Raw genomic sequence first — 21,917 nt, forward strand, 5'->3', positions numbered from 1 at the left:
ATTTTGAAATGAGACCCACTTAAAGGCGATAATATATTTAATAGTCCACCTCTACACTATAAACATACTGACTGTGAATTAGTACTAACATTTACTGTCAAAAAGTTCGAGAGAGAGATCCAACCAGACATGAGGATATATGTGAAAGCTACGCCAAGATTTTTGGGTAGCATCAAGGTCACGCTTCTTAACCAGACAAAGGACCAAAATCACACAGAGTATGAATGCACACAAGATCAGCGGAGTAAAGTCATTGGTGCACAAGAAGCAGAGTTAAATAAGCTTACTACTTTACATACGATAAACAAAATTGACTATTGTGGGAAAAACGTGCTCTTCAAAGTCAAAGTACGAAGAGCAGGCTATAAGTCTTGGCTAGCGTAAACATGGAACAATGTGACTTAAGGCCACTCCAAGTGATACTCTGGTTTCTGGTCCACCGCCCGCATCAGATTTTATTCTTGGATTTCTACATGTATCTCATTATTGGATTTCTATCTCATTATTTCTACTACGCATGCGCAGAATGGTCCGTGTGGTACAAAATAGTGTGATAATGATATTCATTTGCAAAATAATGAGGTGAAATTGATAATGACATAATGAGAAAAGCCGCCCGCCCGCATGCAATTAGAAAAACTTCAGGACCAGAAACCAGAGTGTCACTTGGAGTGGCCTAAGATTAACTTTTGTCCATTATACATAATATTGTACAGAAACTAGTTTTAGTGTGCACATGTAGACATGTGATAGACCACTAATGTTATTTATACAAATTAATGTAAACAGTATACCGTATTAGTACAACCAGTAGGTTAGCACAACCAGTAGGTTGTACCATAGATGTAGGAGAGAGGGATTGGAAACGGAAGTGGGCCTCGGAAAACATCCGCGCCTCGCTTTCTTGTTCTCTTTTCTTGAGGAAAACTCATTGCATAAGCAGTGAAACAAGAGGGAAAGAGACACGATCAACAGTGTGTCGGTACATGGTAATAGTAAGGAGAATGTGCAGAGCTAGTGGTATTGGATACTTGTTTCCCAGTAGATATAAAATCATCAGAGGATGCTTAGTTCCCTGAAATTGTGAATGTATTTGTGACTGTCAGAGGCTTCTCTTTTGCTGCCAACGAAAAAGAAAACCATCAAGAAGTCCACTAGTTTGAGGCAATAACCATGATCATTCACACGACAAGATACATAATACACCATGTAACTTTCTTAATAATTGTTTTCACTTTTGATGAATCAATTGTACAAAGTTTCTATATATACTAGGCTGGTGAGCATACATTTCAATTTCCAATTCATTAAGTATAATTACATACACTTGGAGACAGTAAAACACTCCACAGCACTGCTAGTTGTTTTCTAAGTGTAAAACGAGTGGGATCAAACCGAACAACATTAACAAAAACTTACACGATAAAAATGATTATTACAGCTATAATTATGATTAGTTTAGCACTCTAATCAGACAGTCTTAGATGGAGAGAAGCTGGTGAGGTATACAAGGGTGTATATATAGCCGGAACAGCCGATAACATTTACGAGGGCGGTGACGTGTAGGGGTGTAGAGAGGAGGGGTATTCTTCTGTCTTCTTTTCTTCAGCGTACTCATGGCTTGCGAGGTATTGCTATATAAAATATAGATGAAACAGCATTTGTAGTAGTTAAATATCTCAGGCCTACAGGCCCTTCACCACAATCTACTACCGGGCCAATAACAATTATGAGGTAAAAATAGATGACTACACATTCATGCACACAAAAGCTATACATCCACCTGATCCAAAACTAATGCTCTTGGGGTGATCACCAATCATAAGGGAATGTATGCCTAAAATTAAAATTTCTGTAACGCTTAGCGTATTCCCAAAAAAGCGATCTTTAGTGGTGCTCTTTAATTCAACTTTTTTCTAGCACTAAATTCTACCAGCTGATGTATGACTAATTTTCTTTGGCTTGGGGTGATACCACATGATTTACCAACAAGCATATTGAAGTATACGACCTAAACATTAATCATTTCAGAGAAAAAGGGATAAATGTGTACAATACAAGATTAGGCCACTCCAAGTGACACTCTGGTTTCTGGTCCTGAAGTTTTTCTAATTGCATGCGGGCGTATGGCGCGCCGTGTGTTTCAATAACAATGTCTGCATATACATAGGAGTGTCCTGGTGTGAATATACAGACATAGCATGCACGTGCAATGATCGCCTTATGCAGTGATCATGTCTGCACATGCAACCATTAGTCTCTGCACATGCAGTGATCATGTCTGCACATGCAGTGATCATGTCTGCACATGCAACCATTAGTCTCTGCACATGCAGTGATCATGTCTGCACATGCAACCATTAGTCTCTGCGTGTGCAGTGATCATGTCTGCACATGCAACCATTAATCTCTGCACATGCATGCAGTGATCATGTCTGCACATGCAACCATTAGTCTCTGCACATGCAGTGATCATGTCTGCACATGCAACCATTAGTCTCTGCACATGCAGTGATCATGTCTGCACATGCAAAATGTGTTCCAGCCGAGTACTTCAATGGCAGATTCGTCTTCATCCATGTCCATATCATCTATTATATCCATCATTAATTTTTAATACATCTTTGATACACGTGCTTTAAATAGAGCTGCTGCATCAGGTCAAAGTATATGTTTCTCAATGGGACTCAGGTACACCTATACTGTACTGCATGTGCAGAGATTAATGGTTGCATGTGCAGACATGATCACTGCATGTGCAGAGACTAATGGTTGCATGTGCAGACATAATCACTGCATGTGCAGAGATTAATGGTTGCATGTGCAGACATGATCACTGCACACGCAGAGACTAATGGTTGCATGTGCAGACATGATCACTGCATGTGCAGAGATTAATGGTTGCATGTGCAGACATGATCACTGCATGTGCAGAGACTAATGGTTGCATGTGCAGACATGATCACTGCATGTGCAGACATGATCACTGCATGTGCAGAGACTAATGGTTGCATGTGCAGACATGATCACTGCATAAGGCGATCATTGCACGTGCATGCTATGTCGGTATATTCACACCAGGACACTCCTATGTATATGCAGACATTGTTATTGAAACACACGGCGCGCCATACGGGCGGGCGGCTTTTCTCATTATGTCATTATCAATTTCACCTTATGAATCTCATTATTTTGCAAATGAATATCATTATCACACTATTTTTGTACCGCATGACCATTCTGCGCATGCGTAGTAGAAATAATGAGATAGAAATCCAATAATGAGATAGAAATCCAAGAATAAAATCTGATGCGGGCGGTGGACCAGAAACCAGAGTATCACTTGGAGTGGCCTTAAACTTACCTAAATTCAATGAAGAAGATAGTTGCAACGGTAAATAGAGCTTGAATAATGGTTATTCACTATCTATATAAAGCACAGTTGCACTGGATACTGGAAAACTTGACAGAATACTAGTGACAACCTAGATTTGCAATAATCTCAGTTACCTGCGAAGTTCCTGGGGAATAGATTAGCCCTCATTAAGCGAGGCGCGGATGTTTATCGAGGTCATATGTGAAGTACATTGAAATCTACTTCTGTTTCCAATCCCTCTCTCCTACATCTATGGTTGTACATAGGATTGACAGTGCAGTTGTGTGTTTTCAATTATTGCACAAATTTTGACTCGTGTTTAGACTGCTCTATTTCTGCAGGGAAGGGCCACAGCAAGAAACTGAGTTGACAGATAGCTTAGTTAGCCTTTTATCTGTCTAAATGTGTGAAATTATAGTCAATGAATATTCTCATGCATTACTATTGATATTTGAAAAATTGCGCTATTTTCATATTTCACCGCGTTTCGTCTGACTGACTAAGTAAGTTAGTAAGTAAGTTAGTAAGTAACTTTCTTGGAAAGAATTTCCTCCTTGTACAGACATGTTCAGAAGATTCTAGATACAGCCTCTAGTCGACTAGAACCCGGACCATGGGCGTTAACAATAGCGAAGGTTGATGTGGTCATGAAAATCTGCTTTGGCATCAAAGAAAAATCCGTGCTCTGCAACAGGTATTGTATTAAGTGTGCTTGAGCCCCCTTTCTCACGTGCTAGGGCCATAGCGCGTTGTTGGGGTTCTGGTAGGCGTCTCTGTAGATCATCTGCCTTTATTTTGTACAATATGTCGTGACGTTGCCGCACGGCCATCTTTTGATTTTTAGGTCCTGGTCAATGCTCATCATGACATCTGTCCCGTTGTCAGTAATCAGCTGGGTGAGTTTTGCTGTGCATTCAATTGAGTCAGCGTGTTTGCTCCTTGAATCCTTAACAGGATCGTTAAACGATATACCTCCCAGCCGTGTAGGCAGTGTCATCAGCTCCAGCTCTGTGTCATTTAGTTCATGTTTCACTATTTTTGGTATTAGTTTGTGATCAATAGCGTCCTTCAGTGGTTGAATGTGGTCCTCCGCGGTAGGCATGGTTCTTTGAATAAATGTCCATCGATGCTGTAGTCCAAACACGAAACCAGTGTATGCAGCATGGGGTTGGGTAGAGGCAATGTCAGCAAGCCGAGACACCTGTTCCACCCAAACGGTAACTTTTCCTCTAAGTATGTGGCAACAAATGCTGGGGACCCAATCGCTGCACCCAGGTGACGCTGTCCTGACTTATTTGCTAAATCTTCTCCATCCTCAGACATCTGGATGCCTGTGCCTTCGAATTCTTTGACTGCTGCTGTTCGGCATTCTGGTTTCAGTACGAGGAACGTTTTTGATGGTTTTGGGAAGTACCCATACGCAGGTCCTTGTTGCAGTAGGATGTCCCAGTAGTTGCGTAAAATCTTCAGGTTCCCTCCAGCTGCGGCGTCATCGGCATACCATATTTGAACTGCACTGGGATAATCAACTGTGGTTAGCACACTCCTGCATTTGTCTATTAAAGGTACAGTGCTTAGTGCATACATCGCCATGGACAGGGGACATCCCTGGGTGGTACCTTCTTCTGAGGACAGTTCCATTCCTCCTGGCCACTGCACGATTCAGACGATTAAATGCATTATCTGCGTCAACCAGCAAAACGGCGTCTGTGCCTGCTGAAGCAAATACCTTTCTCAATGCATGTATAGCAGCTTCACAACCAGACGGGTGGCCTGCACATACTTGCGTAGATCCTGCAGCTTTGGTAATATCCAATCCTCATTATTGGATTTCTATCCCATTATTTCTACTACACATGCGCATAATGGTCCATGCGGTACAAAATAGTGTGATAATGATTATTCATTTGCAAAATAATGAGATTCATAAAGTGAAATTGATAATGACATAATGAGAAAAGCCACCCGCCCGCATGCAATTAGAAAAACTTCAGGGCCAGAAACCAGAGTGTCACTTGGAGTGGCCTAAACACAAAACCTCCTTTCTTTAGCTCAGCTCTCCATTCTCTCACTTCAGGTATGCTATTTATGCTAGACGCACTGACTGGATCTACCATAGGCCTCCATGCTTTTGCACTTGGAAGTACATCTACATGGCTGCCATTATTTTTATCATAGATAAATGACTGAATAAAATGCTGAATAATGTTTATTCCAGTCCTGTCTTCTCTTCTTGAACTTCTCTTGCTTCTTAATGTAGGTATTTCACTTTCATTATTGAGAAAAGAAGGCCGGTGAAGGAGGCTAACTCCTCAATTCCCTGAGTGAAGTGCGGCCTGGGATCGAGACTATTGAGGAGTATAATATAATTCTGTCCAACGATCACTTATATATTATCTTCAACAAGATTACAGGACGATGACGAATTAATCAACGTCACACTAATTTTATCTTATCATTAATGTACTACTGTATGAAAAAAGAAAGGGAATCAAAACTAAAAACATTTGCAATGTGAACGTTGCTAGGATTGCCAGGAAAAGAATAGCCTCGAGACCAGGCCGATTTGGATTCGAGGCTAGGAAAATAAAAGCGCGAAAAAGCGAAGAAACAAGAAATTCGGCGAGTGCATAACTCCAATCCGTTACAACGTCATGAACATGTACCTACTGTTGATAAGGAATTTTAAAATCGAAATACAGGTTGGGTAAATACACAGTCATTGGTCTTTATCTGCTGGTCATGAATAACTTGGAATACTTCCACCCACACATCCAACACTTGCGTGTTTGCTCAACACTGTAAGGGAGTCATAAACACATAACTATAGCCTGCAAAAAATGCACATAATTAACATCACTATAATTATTACTTGCAATGTGAAAGGATTGGCCAGGAAAAGTACCGAAACAAAAATAATAATTATAACTTATTGAAACAGTACACGTGAATGAAGTTGTAACGGATTGGAGTTATGCACTCGCCGAATTTCTTGTTTCTTCGCTTTTTCGCGCTTTTCTTTTCCTGGCAATCCTAGCAACGTTCACATTGCAAATGTTTTTTAGTTTTGATTACTAGAATATTTTGCGGGTGAAAAACCTATGCGAATGAGCCAAATCAGCAGAAATGTTGGCCCTTTGTGATCTAACTATTGCGTTCTGGCAAAGGACCGTGAGTATTTTACTAGTAATAATTTAGGTTTTGCGATTTTTATTGTTGTGAATTGATCAACCCTCGCAAAGTTTGCAAATGTTTTGATGCTCGCAAAACATTCTAGTAATACGGTAATATTATTTGGTTTCGAACGTAAGACTCTTTCGATTGCCAATTGCCAGGCTTTTACAGCGTCATACCCGAACAATTAGCATTTTAGAGACGAGAAGAACCAGAGCAGGTGGATAACATAAACGCTTCACTTAGTATGTAAGAATGAAAGTATAATGACTTTTCATGGCCAGAGATAGTCAGACTTTATTAGCAAGCGCCCGTATTAAAAGAGGAGGAGCATCGAACGTAGTACCGTGTATCACGTGTATCAGATGTATCTATTCGGAAAGCAACACGACTACTTGCCTGCTTGGTAACTGAAGCACTGGATTGCTTTGATCTACCCACTCACTGGGTAACAAATACATGCACTATCCATGAGGACCATGACGTCAATTAAGAGCACTTAAATTATACTCGGTGCAGGTATCTCTTCAACTTGCTATAATTATAGCTCTTATTGATGTAGTTAGCTGAATTTCTGATCAAAACTCGCTCTCTATATATAGCTGCTGCTTCTTTTTTTTTACCCATTAGACGACTTCACCCATCACGATTAAAATAATTATGTTGTGGTACTGTATTGAAAAACGGGTTATTATAATCAAGTATCAAAATGTAACTGCTGTAACTGTCATGCATGGCTGTGCACCCTAATTTTTGGAGTGAACATAATAATTATGACAGAAAAGTGAACAGTATACATTTTGTGCAGAAACTAGAAGGTATCAATTTTCACGTTCAATTTTCCAGTTCAATATCTAGTAGAGTTGAGCTCCCTTCCACTGAGTGGTTAGGTACATACAGTGCCACCAGTTTCTTGTGGAATTCTTCAGCTTTGCTAACTGTGTCTAGTCGTCGTGACACTTGCTGCTTAACTATAGTAATCGCATTCTCAAGCCTCTTCAAGCTGCTTTTGAGTCCTTTAAGTTGAATTTTCTGATCAAAATTCAGGCTCTCTGTCATTCTTTTCATGGCCAAGATTCTGTCTTGCTTCCATTTACATTTGCTTTCCATCCACGCCAACTTTTCTTTGAGCTCATACACTCTGTCCTTCTGGGTAACAGACATATCCATGTATTGTTTGGCGCTCGCTGCTTGCTTTGGATCCAAGTGCACGGTGTACCGGTCTGTGGAATATCTGTTTTCCTCCCAGCACCTTGGTGCTAAGAACTCTGGTTCAGGTGTCTCGTTTGAAGATGCCTTCTTTTTGCTGACATCGATCCCAACCAGGTTGACGGTGATTCGTCGTCGTCGGAGCTCAGTGTTCACGACAAATATTTTGTCCTCCAACCTCTTCGAGCTGTTCTTGAGAGCCTTGAGCTGCATCCTTTCATCAAAAGTGAGTTGCTTGTCCTCCATGTCTTCGATTCTCTTCTCCTTTCCTTCTTGCTTTCTCTCCATCCATTTCATTTTGACCAGGAGCTCAGCAATCTTTTCCTTTTGAGAGAGGTACACTCTATAATCGGCCTCCTGCTCTTCTTTGAGCTTTGTTTCAGGATCAGTGCATTTGTTGTGCTTTGTTAGGACCCCCTTCATCATCGATTTGAGAGACTTCTTTTTCTCTTTCTTCTCTACAGAATCCACCTTGTGAATCTCCTCAAAGACAGTGACTTTGTTGCGATGAAACAGCTTGCTGCCACGACCCATTCTGTTTAAGTAGTCTAAAGTTGAAGCTTCTTCTATACAGTCAGTGACAATGTTTCTCTGAATGAAAAATGACTCTGTGTAGCTACTAGATACGCGTGTCTAAAAGTGGACGCGCACGCGCAGATGATCCCGCGGCGTGATTCTGAACCATCTTCTAGTGCAAGTTCCAGTGAACCTATTATTATAAGGAACTCTTTAAATAGTGGGCCCCTCAGTTATAGCGGACAGCATGCCTTGTACCTGTACCCATACTATCTAACTCGCATCCAGAACTACGGCATATGAGGGTCACCCTGGGAGGACTCGAAGATTTTATTGTTTCGTTTTTTGCACTCCATCTCGGGGCGTAAAAGACGAAAGCAAAAACAAAAAGGATTATAACAAGTTACACAAGTAAGGCGTTCATTGTTGCAGTATTGATTCCATTGTATATATAGCCAGCTCTGCAGCGATAACTGCATTATGGCGAGAGGATCTGGCTCCTCGTATTGCCTGGATCAAGGATCTAAGCAATGAAAAGGAGAGGCTGCATCTTAACCAGTTGAGAGTCTTGCAGTAAGGGTTGTCCCATTTGTGCAAGAGCAGGGAAGCCAATCTTTTATAGAAGGTTGGCCTCTCTGCCCATCCCTCCAGTGGTAGACATTACCAAAGGTGTGAATGATGTATGTTCTATTTCTCGTACTCTCTGTTTGTAGGATATTTTCTTTTCTCTCTCGTGTTTCTTATAGCAAGCTGTTAGTGAGCCTTTATTTGATGGGGCATGGGGATTGAACACTCTTACATCAAAGTAGGTCTTTTCAAGTCTGCCTCCCCATACCCCATTTGCTGAGATGTCAAGATGAGCTCCTTCTTGACTATTGCATTCTGGAGTGTTTCTTCATTAATTGATTGGCTGCAGGTGCGGTTCTATTCAAACATCGTTGCATACTTCAGGACTCCAAGTTCATCGTTGCGTATCCAGCTAGGACGGACTACTCTTGAACAGCGTAGAGAAGAGCTAATGCTGGTACAAGTCCACCGCAGCATGATTAAAGATGCACCTAAGTACATGCAAGAACTTTTCACCAAGACTTCTGAACATAGACAAGCACAAGTGTCAACTCGTGGACATGATAACCTCCACCTCCCAAGACTATCCACTGAGCACTCAGGAAAGGTTTCGAGCAATAAAGTATAACTCACTTCCTCAAGAGACAGTATACCAGCGTTCACTTCAATGTCTGACTGCACCTATATAACTAATAACTAAAACTCCATACTTTTTGTTTTTGTTTTTGTTTTGACAGGGACATGCATTAAAACCCACACTGTGGATGCAGCATTTCCTGTCCAAGTAAAAGTTATCTAACCCCGAATAGCGGACACCTCTAAACAACGGACAACAGCTTGCACGAAAGATACATGGTTTTTCATGGGAATGGGTGTGGTTAGGAAGGGCTGGTACGAAAAACCAAAATCGATGGTGTGACAGTTATCGGTATATCAGAGATGGATAATGTGTGACACATCCTGTTTCCCATCAAATGCAATGGAGTAGAAACCAGAAACGGGCATGCCGCTAAATATTGTTCTATACACATGAGATTATAATTTATTAATCGCACCTGGTCGGTCTACGATGATGTCTCTATCTTCTTCAGCGAGTAGTACAGTATGTCAAGACTCAATGATTATGCATGTATGGTTGCTATGGTAGTGATGCAACATGCCATGCATAATACAGAGCACTGGATAGCCCTCGAACCCAGGCCGATTAAAATACGTATCGGCGTGGATATCGAGGCTAAGCACTGGATTGCTTTGATCTACCCACTCACTGGGTAACAAATACATGCACTATCCATGAGGACCATCACGTCAATTAAATTATACTCGGTGCAGGTATCTCTTCAACTTGCTATATAGCTCTTATTGATGTAGTTAGCTGAATTTCTGATCAAAACTCACTCTCTATATATAGCTGCTGCTTCTTTTTTTTTTACCCATTAGACGACTTCACCCATCACGATTAAAATATTTTGTGGTACTGTATTGAAAAACGGGTTATTATAATCAAGTATCAAAATGTAACTGCTGTAACTGTCATGCCATGGCCTAATTTTTTAGAGTGAACATAATAATTATGACAGAAAAGTGAACAGTATACATTTTGTGCAGAAACTAATTATTATAGAAGGTATCAATTTTCACGTTCAATTTTCCAGTTCAATATCTAGTAGAGTTGCGCTCCCTTCCACTGAGTGGTTAGGTACATACAGTGCCACCAGTTTCTTGTGGAATTCTTCAGCTTTGCTAACTGTGTCTAGTCGTCGTGACACTTGCTGCTTAACTATAGTAATCGCATTCTCAAGCCTCTTCAAGCTGCTTTTGAGTCCTTTAAGTTGAATTTTCTGATCAAAATTCAGGCTCTCTGTCATTCTTTTCATGGCCAAGATTCTGTCTTGCTTCCATTTACATTTGCTTTCCATCCACGCCAACTTTTCTTTGAGCTCATACACTCTGTCCTTCTGGGTAACAGACATATCCATGTATTGTTTGGCGCTCGCTGCTTGCTTTGGATCCAAGTGCACGGTGTACCGGTCTGTGGAATATCTGTTTTCCTCCCAGCACCTTGGTGCTAAGAACTCTGGTTCAGGTGTCTCGTTTGAAGATGCCTTCTTTTTGCTGACATCGATCCCAAGCAGGTTGATGGTGATTCGTCGTCGTCGGAGCTCAGTGTTCACGACAAATATTTTGTCCTCCAACCTCTTCGAGCTGTTCTTGAGAGCCTTGAGCTGCATCCTTTCATCAAAAGTGAGTTGCTTGTCCTCCATGTCTTCGATTCTCTTCTCCTTTCCTTCTTGCTTTCTCTCCATCCATTTCATTTTGACCAGGAGCTCAGCAATCTTTTCCTTTTGAGAGAAGTACACTCTATAATCGGCCTCCTGCTCTTCTTTGAGCTTTGTTTCAGGATCAGTGCATTTGTTGTGCTTTGTTAGGACCCCCTTCATCATCGATTTGAGAGACTTCTTTTTCTCTTTCTTCTCTACAGAATCCACCTCGTGAATCTCCTCAAAGACAGTGACTTTGTTGCGATGAAACAGCTTGCTGCCACGACCCATTCTGTTTAAGTAGTCTAAAGTTGAAGCTTCTTCTACAGTCACAATGTTTCTCTGAATGAAAAATGACTCTGTACTGTGTAGCTACTAGATACGTGTGTCTAAAAGTGGACGCGCACGCGCAGATGATCCCGCGGCGTGATTCTGAACCAACCTCTTATATTTATCACTAAATAGTGGACCCCTCTGTTATAGCGGACAGCATGCCTTGTACCTGTAACCATACTATCTAACTCGCATCCAGAACTACGGCATGAGGGTCACCCTTAGCCTCGATCCCAGGCCGCACTTCCCGCTAGGGACGGTGGAGGAGGCTAGGTCACCCTGGGCTAGGACTCGAAGGTTTTATTGTTTCGTTTTTTGCACTCCATCTCGGGGCGTCAAAAAAAAACAAAAAAGGATTATAACAAGTTACACAAGTAAGGCGTTCATTGTTGCAGTATTGATTCCATTGTATATAGCCAGCTCTGCAGCGATAACTGCCTTACGGCGAGAGGATCTGGCTCCTCGTATTGCCTGGATCGAGGATCTAAGCAATGAAAAGGAGAGGCGGCATCTTAACCAGTTGAGAGTCTTGCAGTAAGGGTTGTCCCATTTGTGCGAGAGCAGGGAAGCCAATCTTTTATAGAAGGTTGTGGCCTCTCTGCCCATCCCTCCAGTGGTAGACATTACCAAAGGTGTGAATGATGTATGTTCTATTTCTCGTACTCTCTGTTTGTAGGATATTTTCTTTTCTCTCTCGTGTTTCTTATAGCAAGCTGTTAGTGAGCCTTTGTTTGATGGGGCATGGGGATTGAACACTTTTACATCAAAGTAGGTCTTTTCAAGTCTGCCTCCCCATACCCGGTTTGCTGAGCTGTCAAGACGAGCTCCTTCTTGAGTGTTGCATTCCGGAGTGTTTCTCCATTAATTGATTGGCTGCAGGTCTGGTTCTATGCGAACATCGTTGCATACTTCAGGACTCCAAGTTCATCGTTGCGTAGCCAGCTAGGACGGACTACTCTTGAACAGCATAGAGAAGAGCTAATGCTGGTACAAGTCCACCGCAGCATGATTAAAGATGCACCTAAGTACATGCAAGAACTTTTCACCAAGACTTCTGAATATAGACAAGCACAAGTGTCAACTCGTGGACATGATAACCTCCACCTCCCAAGACTATCCACTGAGCACTCATGCAGGAAAGGTTTCGAGCAATAAAGTACAACTCTCTTCCTCAAGAGACAGTACCAGCGTTCACTTCAATGTCTGACTGCAACTAAACTAATAACTAAAACTTAATACTTTTTGTTGTTTTTTTGACAGGACCTGCATTAAAACCCACACTGTGGATGCAGCATTTCCTGTCCAAATAAAAAGTTATCTATCTATCTAACCCCGAATAGCGGACACCTCTAAACTCCGAACAACACTTGCACGAAAGATACATGGTTTCATAGGAATGGGTGTGGTTAGGAAGGGCTGGTATGAAAAACCAAATCAATGGGTGTGACAGTTATCAATTAACGTCATCATTGCCCAGATGAATGCTCTCTAGAAACTGTGTTGGAAAAACAATACCTAATGTGAACTCTTAAATTATTGAAAACTAGTTGAACTTGAGTAGTGTAGTCAAAATTGCCATATAATGATGATGCTGTGATTGATTCAGGATAGACACACTTTTTATGTGAGTAACATCCATGGTACTTAGCTAGGTAAGTTACTCATTAAATATGCCGTAAAACGTATTTTTCGTAGCACTGACGACGAGGACATCTGACTGTTGATGTATTATACAAAATGTGGCTTATTTTGTGCTCACGTCTCTCTTGACTAGTACGTCTCGACTCTCAATGAATTGACAGGAACAATTTTACATGTTATGTGGGAATGGCACTCAACATGTTATATACCCAATTAAAAAAGTGTCAACTATTATTCAATCAGTCTGATTTTGATTTGCTGGTGGTGGTTGGTGGACAGGGGATGCCCAAGAACTTGCACACCTCGGCCTGTACTCTCTGGTGCTCTCTGTGAGGGGGCGGTATGTGATTGGTCAACATTCCACATAGACCTACTACTGTATAGCGCGAAATATTTGAGGCACTTAAATTTCGTGGAATCGCCTTTAAAAATAATACATTTCGTGGGCAATCTTTAGAATTTTCTTGAACACTAGTTACTGCAACTAGGAACCACTACATGTAAAACTAACGGAATCAGTTCAGTATTTAGATCGTAGTGTAGTCAAAATTGCCATATAATTATTGCTGTGATTGATTCAGGATAGACACACTTTTTATGCCTCGATGCGCATGCGCAAGCGAGCTATACGGTAGTGTGTTTGTGTGTGTCTGTAGACTGCTACAGCTGCTCAAGGATCAATGAAGTGCAAGTAAGAGTTTCTATAGGCTTCCATGCAGTCATGTTTTCGTGGATTTTAATTCGTGGATTTACAAAATAATGCTAGAGTTATGTCTAGTTTTGCTTACTTGGAATGCCATTGTAGCCTTTTCAGAAGAGCATGTAGCCAAACTTGTTTACCGAGTGTTGCTACTCTACTAAGTAGTTAGCTCTACACTAGAACGCTACCTATTAGTAGCTGCAAGAGTGAGAAGAGAGCTGCAAGGCTCTGCTGATGGCATCATAGATAGAGTAGAGAGGGATTGGAAACGGAAGTACCCTCAAAGTACCATCCGTGTATCTCCGCGGTTTTAATCGAGGCTTACTTTTTAACACAAGGGCTAAACATGAATAATTCATGAGAATTGTCTGTAAGAAGTCCACGAGCAGTTCTGCTGTTAAACATAAACTTTCATTTCATACTTAAGGCCATTTGGGACACAGGACACTATTTAGTTACACAGCCTTAGCTATATCAAAGGTACTATAGGAACACAAGCATGAAAAAGCGCTCTGTGTATCTCTAGCTACTTCACGACAATCAAGATTATATTTTCTTCGTTTCCAATTGATACTTACTATCAGGGGACATGTGATTCAGTAATGGGGGTAGCTCTGAGATGTATGCATTGGACACAACAAGTTTCCCAGGATTTTTGCGGGAGTTATGAGGAGATACACAGATGGTCCCAGAGCCACTACGTAGACTTCATTGTAAAACATTACGTGAATCACTTCCGTTTCCAATCCTCTCTACTCTATATATGATGGCATAGACTTGAACTTTTGCCATCGATCGTTTTTAACAACAATCATGGTCGATCATTACCCACTCTTTGAGTTTGCATGCATCAAATTGAAAAAATGTTCATCATGTGTATAAAATTAAGCTTTATGTTATGTAGCCTTGGCATCTCCACCGAGGCATCAGCACCTGCGGCGCTTTCATTATAACATTACCCTTCCACTTAGGTATTATAACTAGCGAGGTTTCTCATTAAATACGACACGTAAAAAGTATTTTTGTAGCACATAGCTGGATGCAAGTATACACGACGCGGAGGACATCTGACTGTTGATGTATTATACAACATGTGGTTTATTTTGTGCTCACGTCTCTCTTGACTAGTACATGATGCATTTCTTGACGGCCTACATGTAGAACTAACGGAAGCAGTTCAGTATTTAGTTCTAGAACTGTAATTATGATAAATAATGGCTTTTCTACTTATGTAGATCTAGCCAAGCTATTAAAATGATGTGTAATGATAAGTACAAACGTTTGCCATACGCTGCCAGGTACGGAGATGTCTTTCTCATAACTACACACAGATGCATAAATTAACATTTCAAAACTACACTTTGTATAGGCCATTATGTGAATTGCATGGACCATACAACTAATAATTAGACATACGTTTTGTTCCCGAACGTGCACTGAGCGGTGAGGGAGAGAGTGAGCCCCGACAGGAACACCAAAACAACCTGAATTGGTGCAATTCCTAAATGACCACTTATCTGCACATAATTACACTATACAGGGTGTCATACAGGATTTTGAAGTAGAGGGGAGAAATAAGGCATGCTTTTTAAAGTAACCAGAACATGTTGCTAAAAAAAGGTCAACTGTTATTTCAATTGGCAGCTATGGACACTCAGTCATACAACTAGTACCTAAATGCAAATTTTAGGGGAGGGGATTGGAGCCAGAGGGGGACATCCTCCCTTTCCCCCTCCCCTGTATGACACCCTAACTATAATTATATTATTATGGTTTCTCTGTGTCCACTTAATGGGTATATTATTTGTAATACGGATAATTATCATGGTCTCTAGGCTTCTAGTTATCAGAGGTGGTAAATCGTTAATGGTCTCAAATAAGGTACACACATACGGTAGAGTGTGTGGAGAGTATACCGTGTATCCAGTTCCCCCAGGAGAGACCTTTTGCTCGTCAATCATCACAGTCATTATCTCACTCAGCTCACTTACAACTACAATGGAGACACATAGTGTTACTAAAATCCAACCTCTTGGGGGAGCTTTATTGGGAGTACCCCAGAAATTAAAATCCTCCATGAAGCCAATCGACCTATCTGTACAATACTGACGGTTATACGTGTTACATGTAACAAATACGACACTAGACACTTATTACAATGACTGTGGTTACGATCGAGTTACAAAATTAAGGGATACTACTATAAAGGCCTTGGACAAGTTGAAAACTACTTACTTTGCCTGCGATAGCCAAGTAAGTGTTTCCCTAGGAATCTAGAGTTCATGAGTGAAACCGTGCCCTTGTTTTTGTCAAATATCACCTCCTGCAGAGATTATCTTTTAATGACACAGGAAATAATACCTGTCTTACAAACTGACAAAGAAACACACACACGCACACGCACAGTATAACCATTTAATGCAGAAAGGTGTAGTAAAGTCAACATACTTAAGGGAACAAAGTAGCTGGATAATCACAGATTTAATATACCTCATACTTCTCCGTGGCAATGTAACTAAAGTATACTCCTAATGCATAGCACACATACCCCAGGTAGGGTATTTCTGTTGAGAAAAAACGGCATGATTGTGATTAGATCATACGAATGTGGACTTACCGGCTTGAGTTGATATGTAGTGTGTTAGGGCAAAAAATACTGTAGGGAATAATGATTATACATGTACAGGTGTTTTAGATATAAATGTGGACAGTGTGTAAACACATAAGCTAGCTATTGTACTGTCATTATTACCAAGGAAGAGAAGAAGTGAGCGCCATGTTGGATTTCTCCTGTAGTGCAGCACAGTAGTGTCCCTTTGAACAGTATGTAAGAAGTAGGAAGAACCGAACAGCCTTGCTAGCAAGCTGCCCATGATATGCATATAGCGCTAAGAGATAGTAAAAATTGTAATGGGGTAAAGGTAGAAAACTCAATAACCATGACTGTTCAAATTCGGACATTTAGCGATCTTTACCAAAACAAAACAATGTACATTAAATTTTATTTTGATTCATAAATAATAACATGTAAACACTTATGCTAGCTAGAGACAGAGCTAACAGTATGTAACTGTTCAGTTCCGAGCTCTGTCTCTTTTGCATTTGGCTCATGTGCATCTGTGAGCTGGTGTTTGCTTGTAAACCTGTGCCCTGGAATAAAACAATATAGGTGAATAGGACGGACAGTGGGAGAAAACACAATGTCTGTTCACATACCTGGACAGTCCAATCTCTCAGTGCGACACTTGATACGACAGCACACTTTGCACAGGTTGTGAACACACTTCAAGCCCTGGGAGAGGTACAAGTATTCGTAAAACTTACAACACAGCTAGGCAAATGACTACCTTGGGGTTCCCCTTGCAATTAGCACATGTAATCCACTGCTTTTCTGTCCATAATGAGTGCATGATTAAATTATGCTCGCAGTTACTAATGAACTCACTGTTTGGGGTGGTGGGATTACCAACTTTGTTTTCTTTCTTTAGTGCATCTCGTTTGTTTTTCTGTCGCTTGGTAATCATGGCAGCCAGTTCAGCAGAGTCTGGCTCCCCCTCTCCCCCAGAAATGGACCTTGACCTCTTATGAGCTATTGACTGAGCCTCACTAAGTGGGGGGCTACAGGAAACATTATAAAGGCGAGAGATTACAACTAATCTGAATCAAAGAAAGTAAACATGCCAGCATCAGAACAAAATGCGAAAAGTAAGTCTCAGAATCAATGGCTTATATGCTAAAAACAGTTAGACGGTGTATACTGGTGTACAGTAGCTGTAGCATTCTCATTTTTCTTTTTCAGAGGTCTCATAACTTCTAGCTAGGTGAGAATAATTGTACCCTTGTACCCTTGTAATGTTATACACACATTGGTCTGATGTAGGGCTGACACCTCCAATACGGTATAGCATCCAGAGTGAACTCTGACTTCAGCTCCTCCTCACTCAGTCTAGCCTGCAAAAACAAAATGATAAGCTCACACGAGTTCATGTCTCAATAGATTTTTCTCAGCTAAAACAACTGCCGCACTAAAATGTGACCTTGGAAAATTGAGAAAGAGAGACAAGCATTTAATTGAAAAAGCTACTGCGCTGTAAATGTGGGTACCTACCTCAGCCTACATGTGCTGTATGTCAACTTTGACTATTGTATTGCAACAAGTTGTGAGAGTACATCAAACAGCACCCACCCAAACAGTATACTCACTAGAAGCAGTGCTTTCATCTCCCCGGTGATTTCCTCCATGGTCTCTAAGCTCCTGGCCACACCCATACGCTCTCGGAAACAATGGAACTCAGGTTGCTTCATCCTAGCAGACAAAACAAAAGCATGCAACCATATGACAGTAACTACTACAGTACATGATGTCTATGGTGTGTAATCAAATCATACTCACACACACAAGGAAACTTTACCCTCAGAAAGTTACTATATACCGTATTTATCGGACACTCTTCTGGGCAATTTTCGTTGTCGTTGTTCTAATACAACAGACACTCCGGGCTAGTGCAACTATTCAGTTGCACACTGTTCTATTAAACTTAGCTAGCTCGCATGCAGCTGCTTGCTTGTTCTACGGACACTTTCTATTTTGCTGTCCGATAAATTATAAGATATACGGTACATACGAAACAATGCTCAATATTGTGTACAAGTGTGTGTTGGTGCATATTATGGTGTGGGTATGACATTAATTTGAACGGTCCGTTCCCTGCTGGTTTAAGTTCTCTTGTGTGGGTGAGGGAAGAGTTCCTCTTTGAGTATGCTTGGATATGACTTTTTGGGGTATAGTTTCCTTGTGTGTGTGTGTGTGTGTGTGAGTAAGCTTTTCTGCTGGGTATACTTTCATTGTGTGTGTGGATATGCCTTGTGTGTGTCACTGTATCTGTTTCCTAGTCTGTTTCCTAGTAGTGGCCATCCTTTTCCGTCACTTTCTACTGTCAGCATTTTAGGGTCCAGTCTTGGTAGGCCCATTTAATTTAAACTAGCTAATTTTGTCAATGACAGTCTATATGGGGATAATAGCTCTCTGGTCAATCCTTTATGAGAGAATATCGATTTTGGGGTGGCATAATATACATAAAGTCTCTAGAAGTGATAATCACATTAAAGAATCAATGCAGACTAAATGAGCCACGCTAATACCGCCACACACTCACACGTGAAACCAGATCTTGAAGAGGTGACCTCTAACAAAGGAGATGGGACAGGGGTGTGTCCTCACTAATTGCAGGTACTCCTCGCTCACCCTCCAACATGGCGGCTGCTCCCCGGAAAACAAGGCAGGGTTGAACAGGTTTCCCTCTGTAGAGGAGATAACAAAATAACAGAATCAACCTTATTCTACAGTACACTGTTGCAGTACATGAATATTGATGGTTAACCTTTAGAGAGGCGACATCCTTTATAAGCAAACACCTAATGTAATTTTAAGCAATCAGCACACATGTCAAATAACCACACTTGGGCAAGACTGCTGCACAGCTGTTAGGTTGTCACTTCGCCACAACGTCATACATGCCTAGCAAATGATAATGTTTAGCTATGCAAGTGAGTAACCGCAGTTTTTTCTATATCTTTGACCTACATGTACATAATATACACATGTTACAGTAGCTGATTTTAAAGAAGGGGCAGGATCATTTGATAAAAATTTAGCGATACCATATCACAACATTCTTATGTTAAATCAAAATCACTGACAAAAAAAGGTCCTGCCGAGACTTGAACTCGGATCTTTGGATTCAAAGTCCAAGGTGCTAACCATTACACCACAGGGCCACACAGAGACTTTGTGTATATACGTGCATGTACATACCAGGGACTCACCAGCTGCCATGACTCCATCCACTCCGGTTGCTGTGAGACACCTTTCCACATCGCCATGGTACTGGATGTTGCCATTAGCAAACACTGGGATGGATACACTCTCTCTGTATAATGGGAAAGCGGGAAACATTGTTCAAGCTCACAGTTATGACTTTGGCATAATTTACATGTATATCACACCACCTCACAAACTGCAGCCCTACTGTGACAACATGCTTGTCCCTAGGATATAAGATATCCAGGGGAGACTGACAATGTATATGTATACACGGTATTTTCATCCCAGGAATAATTAAACATGGTATGTCCCAAACTTGCTATCCCAAAACAGGTCCAGAGACATAATTATGTAATGTGCTCTCTGTCCCATAAAGTACTTAATTAACTACAGGTGTACAGAAACCAGTAGAATTTAACAGACATTCTTATAATGCCGCTCTACTCACCTGACTGCTCTGACGTGCTCCCAACTAGCCAGCCCCATCTTCATTCCCCTCTGGTCCCTCGTCCGTCCATGCACCGTTAACAACTGCATGGAGAAAGAACAAACGAAAAAGTCACTACATACAACCAAGAGTTCATTAGGAATTCTTGATACAACATGTACATGTATATCCACCATTGCAAATATTATTGTGTTGCAGTGGGAACCCTCCCACTAAAGGACAGCGTCTCTAAAAGTCAAAGGGGGTGCTCTAAAAGTATCTGAAGCTCGCTGGATCGAGCTACTGTGCCAGACTCCTCCTTAGGGGTGGACCAAGACTCGTGATATAGGAACTGTATGGTGCAATTAAGAGTCACAGGGGACTCCTCCTCACCTGGCAACCAGATTTCTCTAACATCTTAGCGTACTGTACTGTCTTTTCAACTTCCTCAAACACTCTTATCTTACACGTTACCGGGACAGAGAGATCTCTATGAAGGAGGCCAACTGTGTGTGTGTGGAGGGGGAGAGGGTAGTGTGAGTGGATGAGTGTGTGCGGGGTGTGTGTGTGAGGAGTGTGAGTGGATGAGTGTATGGGGGGGGTGTGTGTGTGAGGAGTGTGTGTGGATGAGTGTGTGTGGGGGGGGGAGTGTGTGTGTGAGGAGTGTGAGTGGATGAGTGTGTGGGGGGTGTGTGTGTGAGGAGTGTGAGTGGAGGAGTGTATGGGGGGGGGGTATGTGGGGATCGAGAGAGATATGCGCTGTGCGTGGAGAGATCTCTATAAAAAAGGGTGGATAAGTGTGTGGGGGGGTGTGTGTGTGTGAGTGTGTGGGGGGGTGTGTGTGTGAGGAGTGTGAGTGGATGAGTGTGGGGGGGTGTGTGTGAGGAGTGTGAGTGGATGAGTGTGTGTGGGGGGTGTGTGTGAGGAGTGTGAGTGGATGAGTGTGTGGGGGGAGGGGAGTATGTGTGTGAGGAGTGTGAGTGGATGAGTGTGTGTGGAGGGGGAGAGGGGAGTGTGAGGAGTGTGTGGGGGTCGAGAGAGATATGCGCTATGCGTGGAGAGACCTCTATAAAGAAGGCCAACTGGGAGTGTGTGTGTGTGTGGAGTGTGAGGGAGAGGGATACGTGCTGTGCGTGTGGGATCGACCATGACGTGTAGTTGAAATACATGTTATGGAGATGTTAGCATGTACATGCATGTACTATTGTGGGTCACCTGACCTGCTTATAGGGTGACCACACACAATAGACAGGTTTCACTTTAAGCAATAACTGCTTACCCATTCGTGATATTAAGTCCCACTCATCTTGAAGGAAAGCTCCATAATGCCCTGCACAAATACACATTCAGCACACAGTCACATAACAGTCACATAACAAACAGCCAGTAACTTCACACCTTTTTTAGCAATGATCTGCGGACAGCCTAAATTGAGGTCCACTGCATCACAGTAGGGGGCAACCATCTTGGCAGCTTCCAGGAGAATAGCAGGGTCATTAGCGCAAAACTACGGAGAAAAAACATCGTCTCAGTGTGAATTCACCAAACTAATTTTCATCTGAATAATCTACCTGTACTATAAGAGGTCTATCTTCAGGGCACACGACCAAATTATCTTTTCGGTAATTGGGATCTCTACGAAACACAGCAGCGTGTAGCATCGGTGTGTAACAAAGTTCTGCTCCATATTTCCGACTTAACATTCGCCAGGCCAGCTCAGACTGGTCCACCATGGGAGCCACAATGTACTTGGCTCTGTTTAGGGCACCACTCCATAGTTCATAGCCTTTGAATTTGCTCATGGTACCATGCACCTTTTGGCTTTGACTTTACTACTAGTAATGACGACCATGACCAGCTAGCTACACAGGGTGACCTTTAGTTGAACT

The 21,917-nt window shown here is 41.8% G+C and overlaps 4 protein-coding genes, 1 long non-coding RNA gene and 1 other non-coding gene across 6 annotated transcripts; all 6 read right to left on the bottom strand.

Moving 5' to 3' along the window:
• Positions 1-1,389: 1,389 nt before the first annotated feature.
• On the bottom strand, positions 1,390-4,167 carry LOC135350983 (uncharacterized). The gene is made up of 2 exons (XR_010399350.1): positions 3,365-4,167; positions 1,390-1,634 (listed from the first exon to the last, which is right to left on the bottom strand). It is a non-coding gene; the product is annotated as an uncharacterized LOC135350983 (long non-coding RNA).
• Positions 4,168-5,975: 1,808 nt separating this feature from the next.
• Positions 5,976-8,729, bottom strand: LOC135351381 (uncharacterized). The gene has a single exon (XM_064550366.1). The coding sequence runs from the start codon at positions 8,291-8,293 to the stop codon at positions 7,385-7,387; it is 909 nt and encodes a 302-aa protein (XP_064406436.1). The 5' UTR covers positions 8,294-8,729; the 3' UTR covers positions 5,976-7,384.
• A 1,422-nt stretch (positions 8,730-10,151) lies between these two features.
• On the bottom strand, positions 10,152-13,098 carry LOC135351384 (uncharacterized). Its single transcript, XM_064550369.1, has one exon. The coding sequence runs from the start codon at positions 11,392-11,394 to the stop codon at positions 10,486-10,488; it is 909 nt and encodes a 302-aa protein (XP_064406439.1). The 5' UTR covers positions 11,395-13,098; the 3' UTR covers positions 10,152-10,485.
• A 133-nt stretch (positions 13,099-13,231) lies between these two features.
• On the bottom strand, positions 13,232-16,695 carry LOC135351385 (cytochrome b-245 chaperone 1 homolog). Its single transcript, XM_064550371.1, has 7 exons — positions 16,530-16,695; positions 16,395-16,433; positions 16,268-16,341; positions 16,013-16,100; positions 15,694-15,770; positions 15,194-15,261; positions 13,232-13,404 (listed from the first exon to the last, which is right to left on the bottom strand). The coding sequence occupies exons 1-7, from the start codon at positions 16,657-16,659 to the stop codon at positions 13,317-13,319; spliced, it is 564 nt and encodes a 187-aa protein (XP_064406441.1). The 5' UTR covers positions 16,660-16,695; the 3' UTR covers positions 13,232-13,316.
• Positions 16,696-16,723: 28 nt separating this feature from the next.
• LOC135351383 (tRNA-dihydrouridine(16/17) synthase [NAD(P)(+)]-like) lies at positions 16,724-21,882 on the bottom strand. Its single transcript, XM_064550368.1, has 13 exons — positions 21,600-21,882; positions 21,427-21,535; positions 21,308-21,358; positions 20,422-20,534; positions 20,050-20,132; positions 19,604-19,707; positions 18,934-19,078; positions 17,981-18,083; positions 17,643-17,728; positions 17,223-17,395; positions 17,125-17,168; positions 16,994-17,069; positions 16,724-16,927 (listed from the first exon to the last, which is right to left on the bottom strand). Exons 1-13 carry the CDS (start codon positions 21,828-21,830, stop codon positions 16,818-16,820), a joined length of 1,428 nt encoding a protein of 475 aa, XP_064406438.1. The 5' UTR covers positions 21,831-21,882; the 3' UTR covers positions 16,724-16,817.
• Trnaq-uug (transfer RNA glutamine (anticodon UUG)) lies at positions 19,484-19,555 on the bottom strand. Its single transcript has one exon. It is a non-coding gene; the product is annotated as a tRNA-Gln (tRNA).
• Positions 21,883-21,917: the final 35 nt, after the last annotated feature.

Source organism: Halichondria panicea, chromosome 17 (genome assembly GCF_963675165.1).
Source record: "Halichondria panicea chromosome 17, odHalPani1.1, whole genome shotgun sequence".
In the NCBI taxonomy this organism is placed as follows: Eukaryota; Metazoa; Porifera; class Demospongiae; order Suberitida; family Halichondriidae; genus Halichondria; species Halichondria panicea.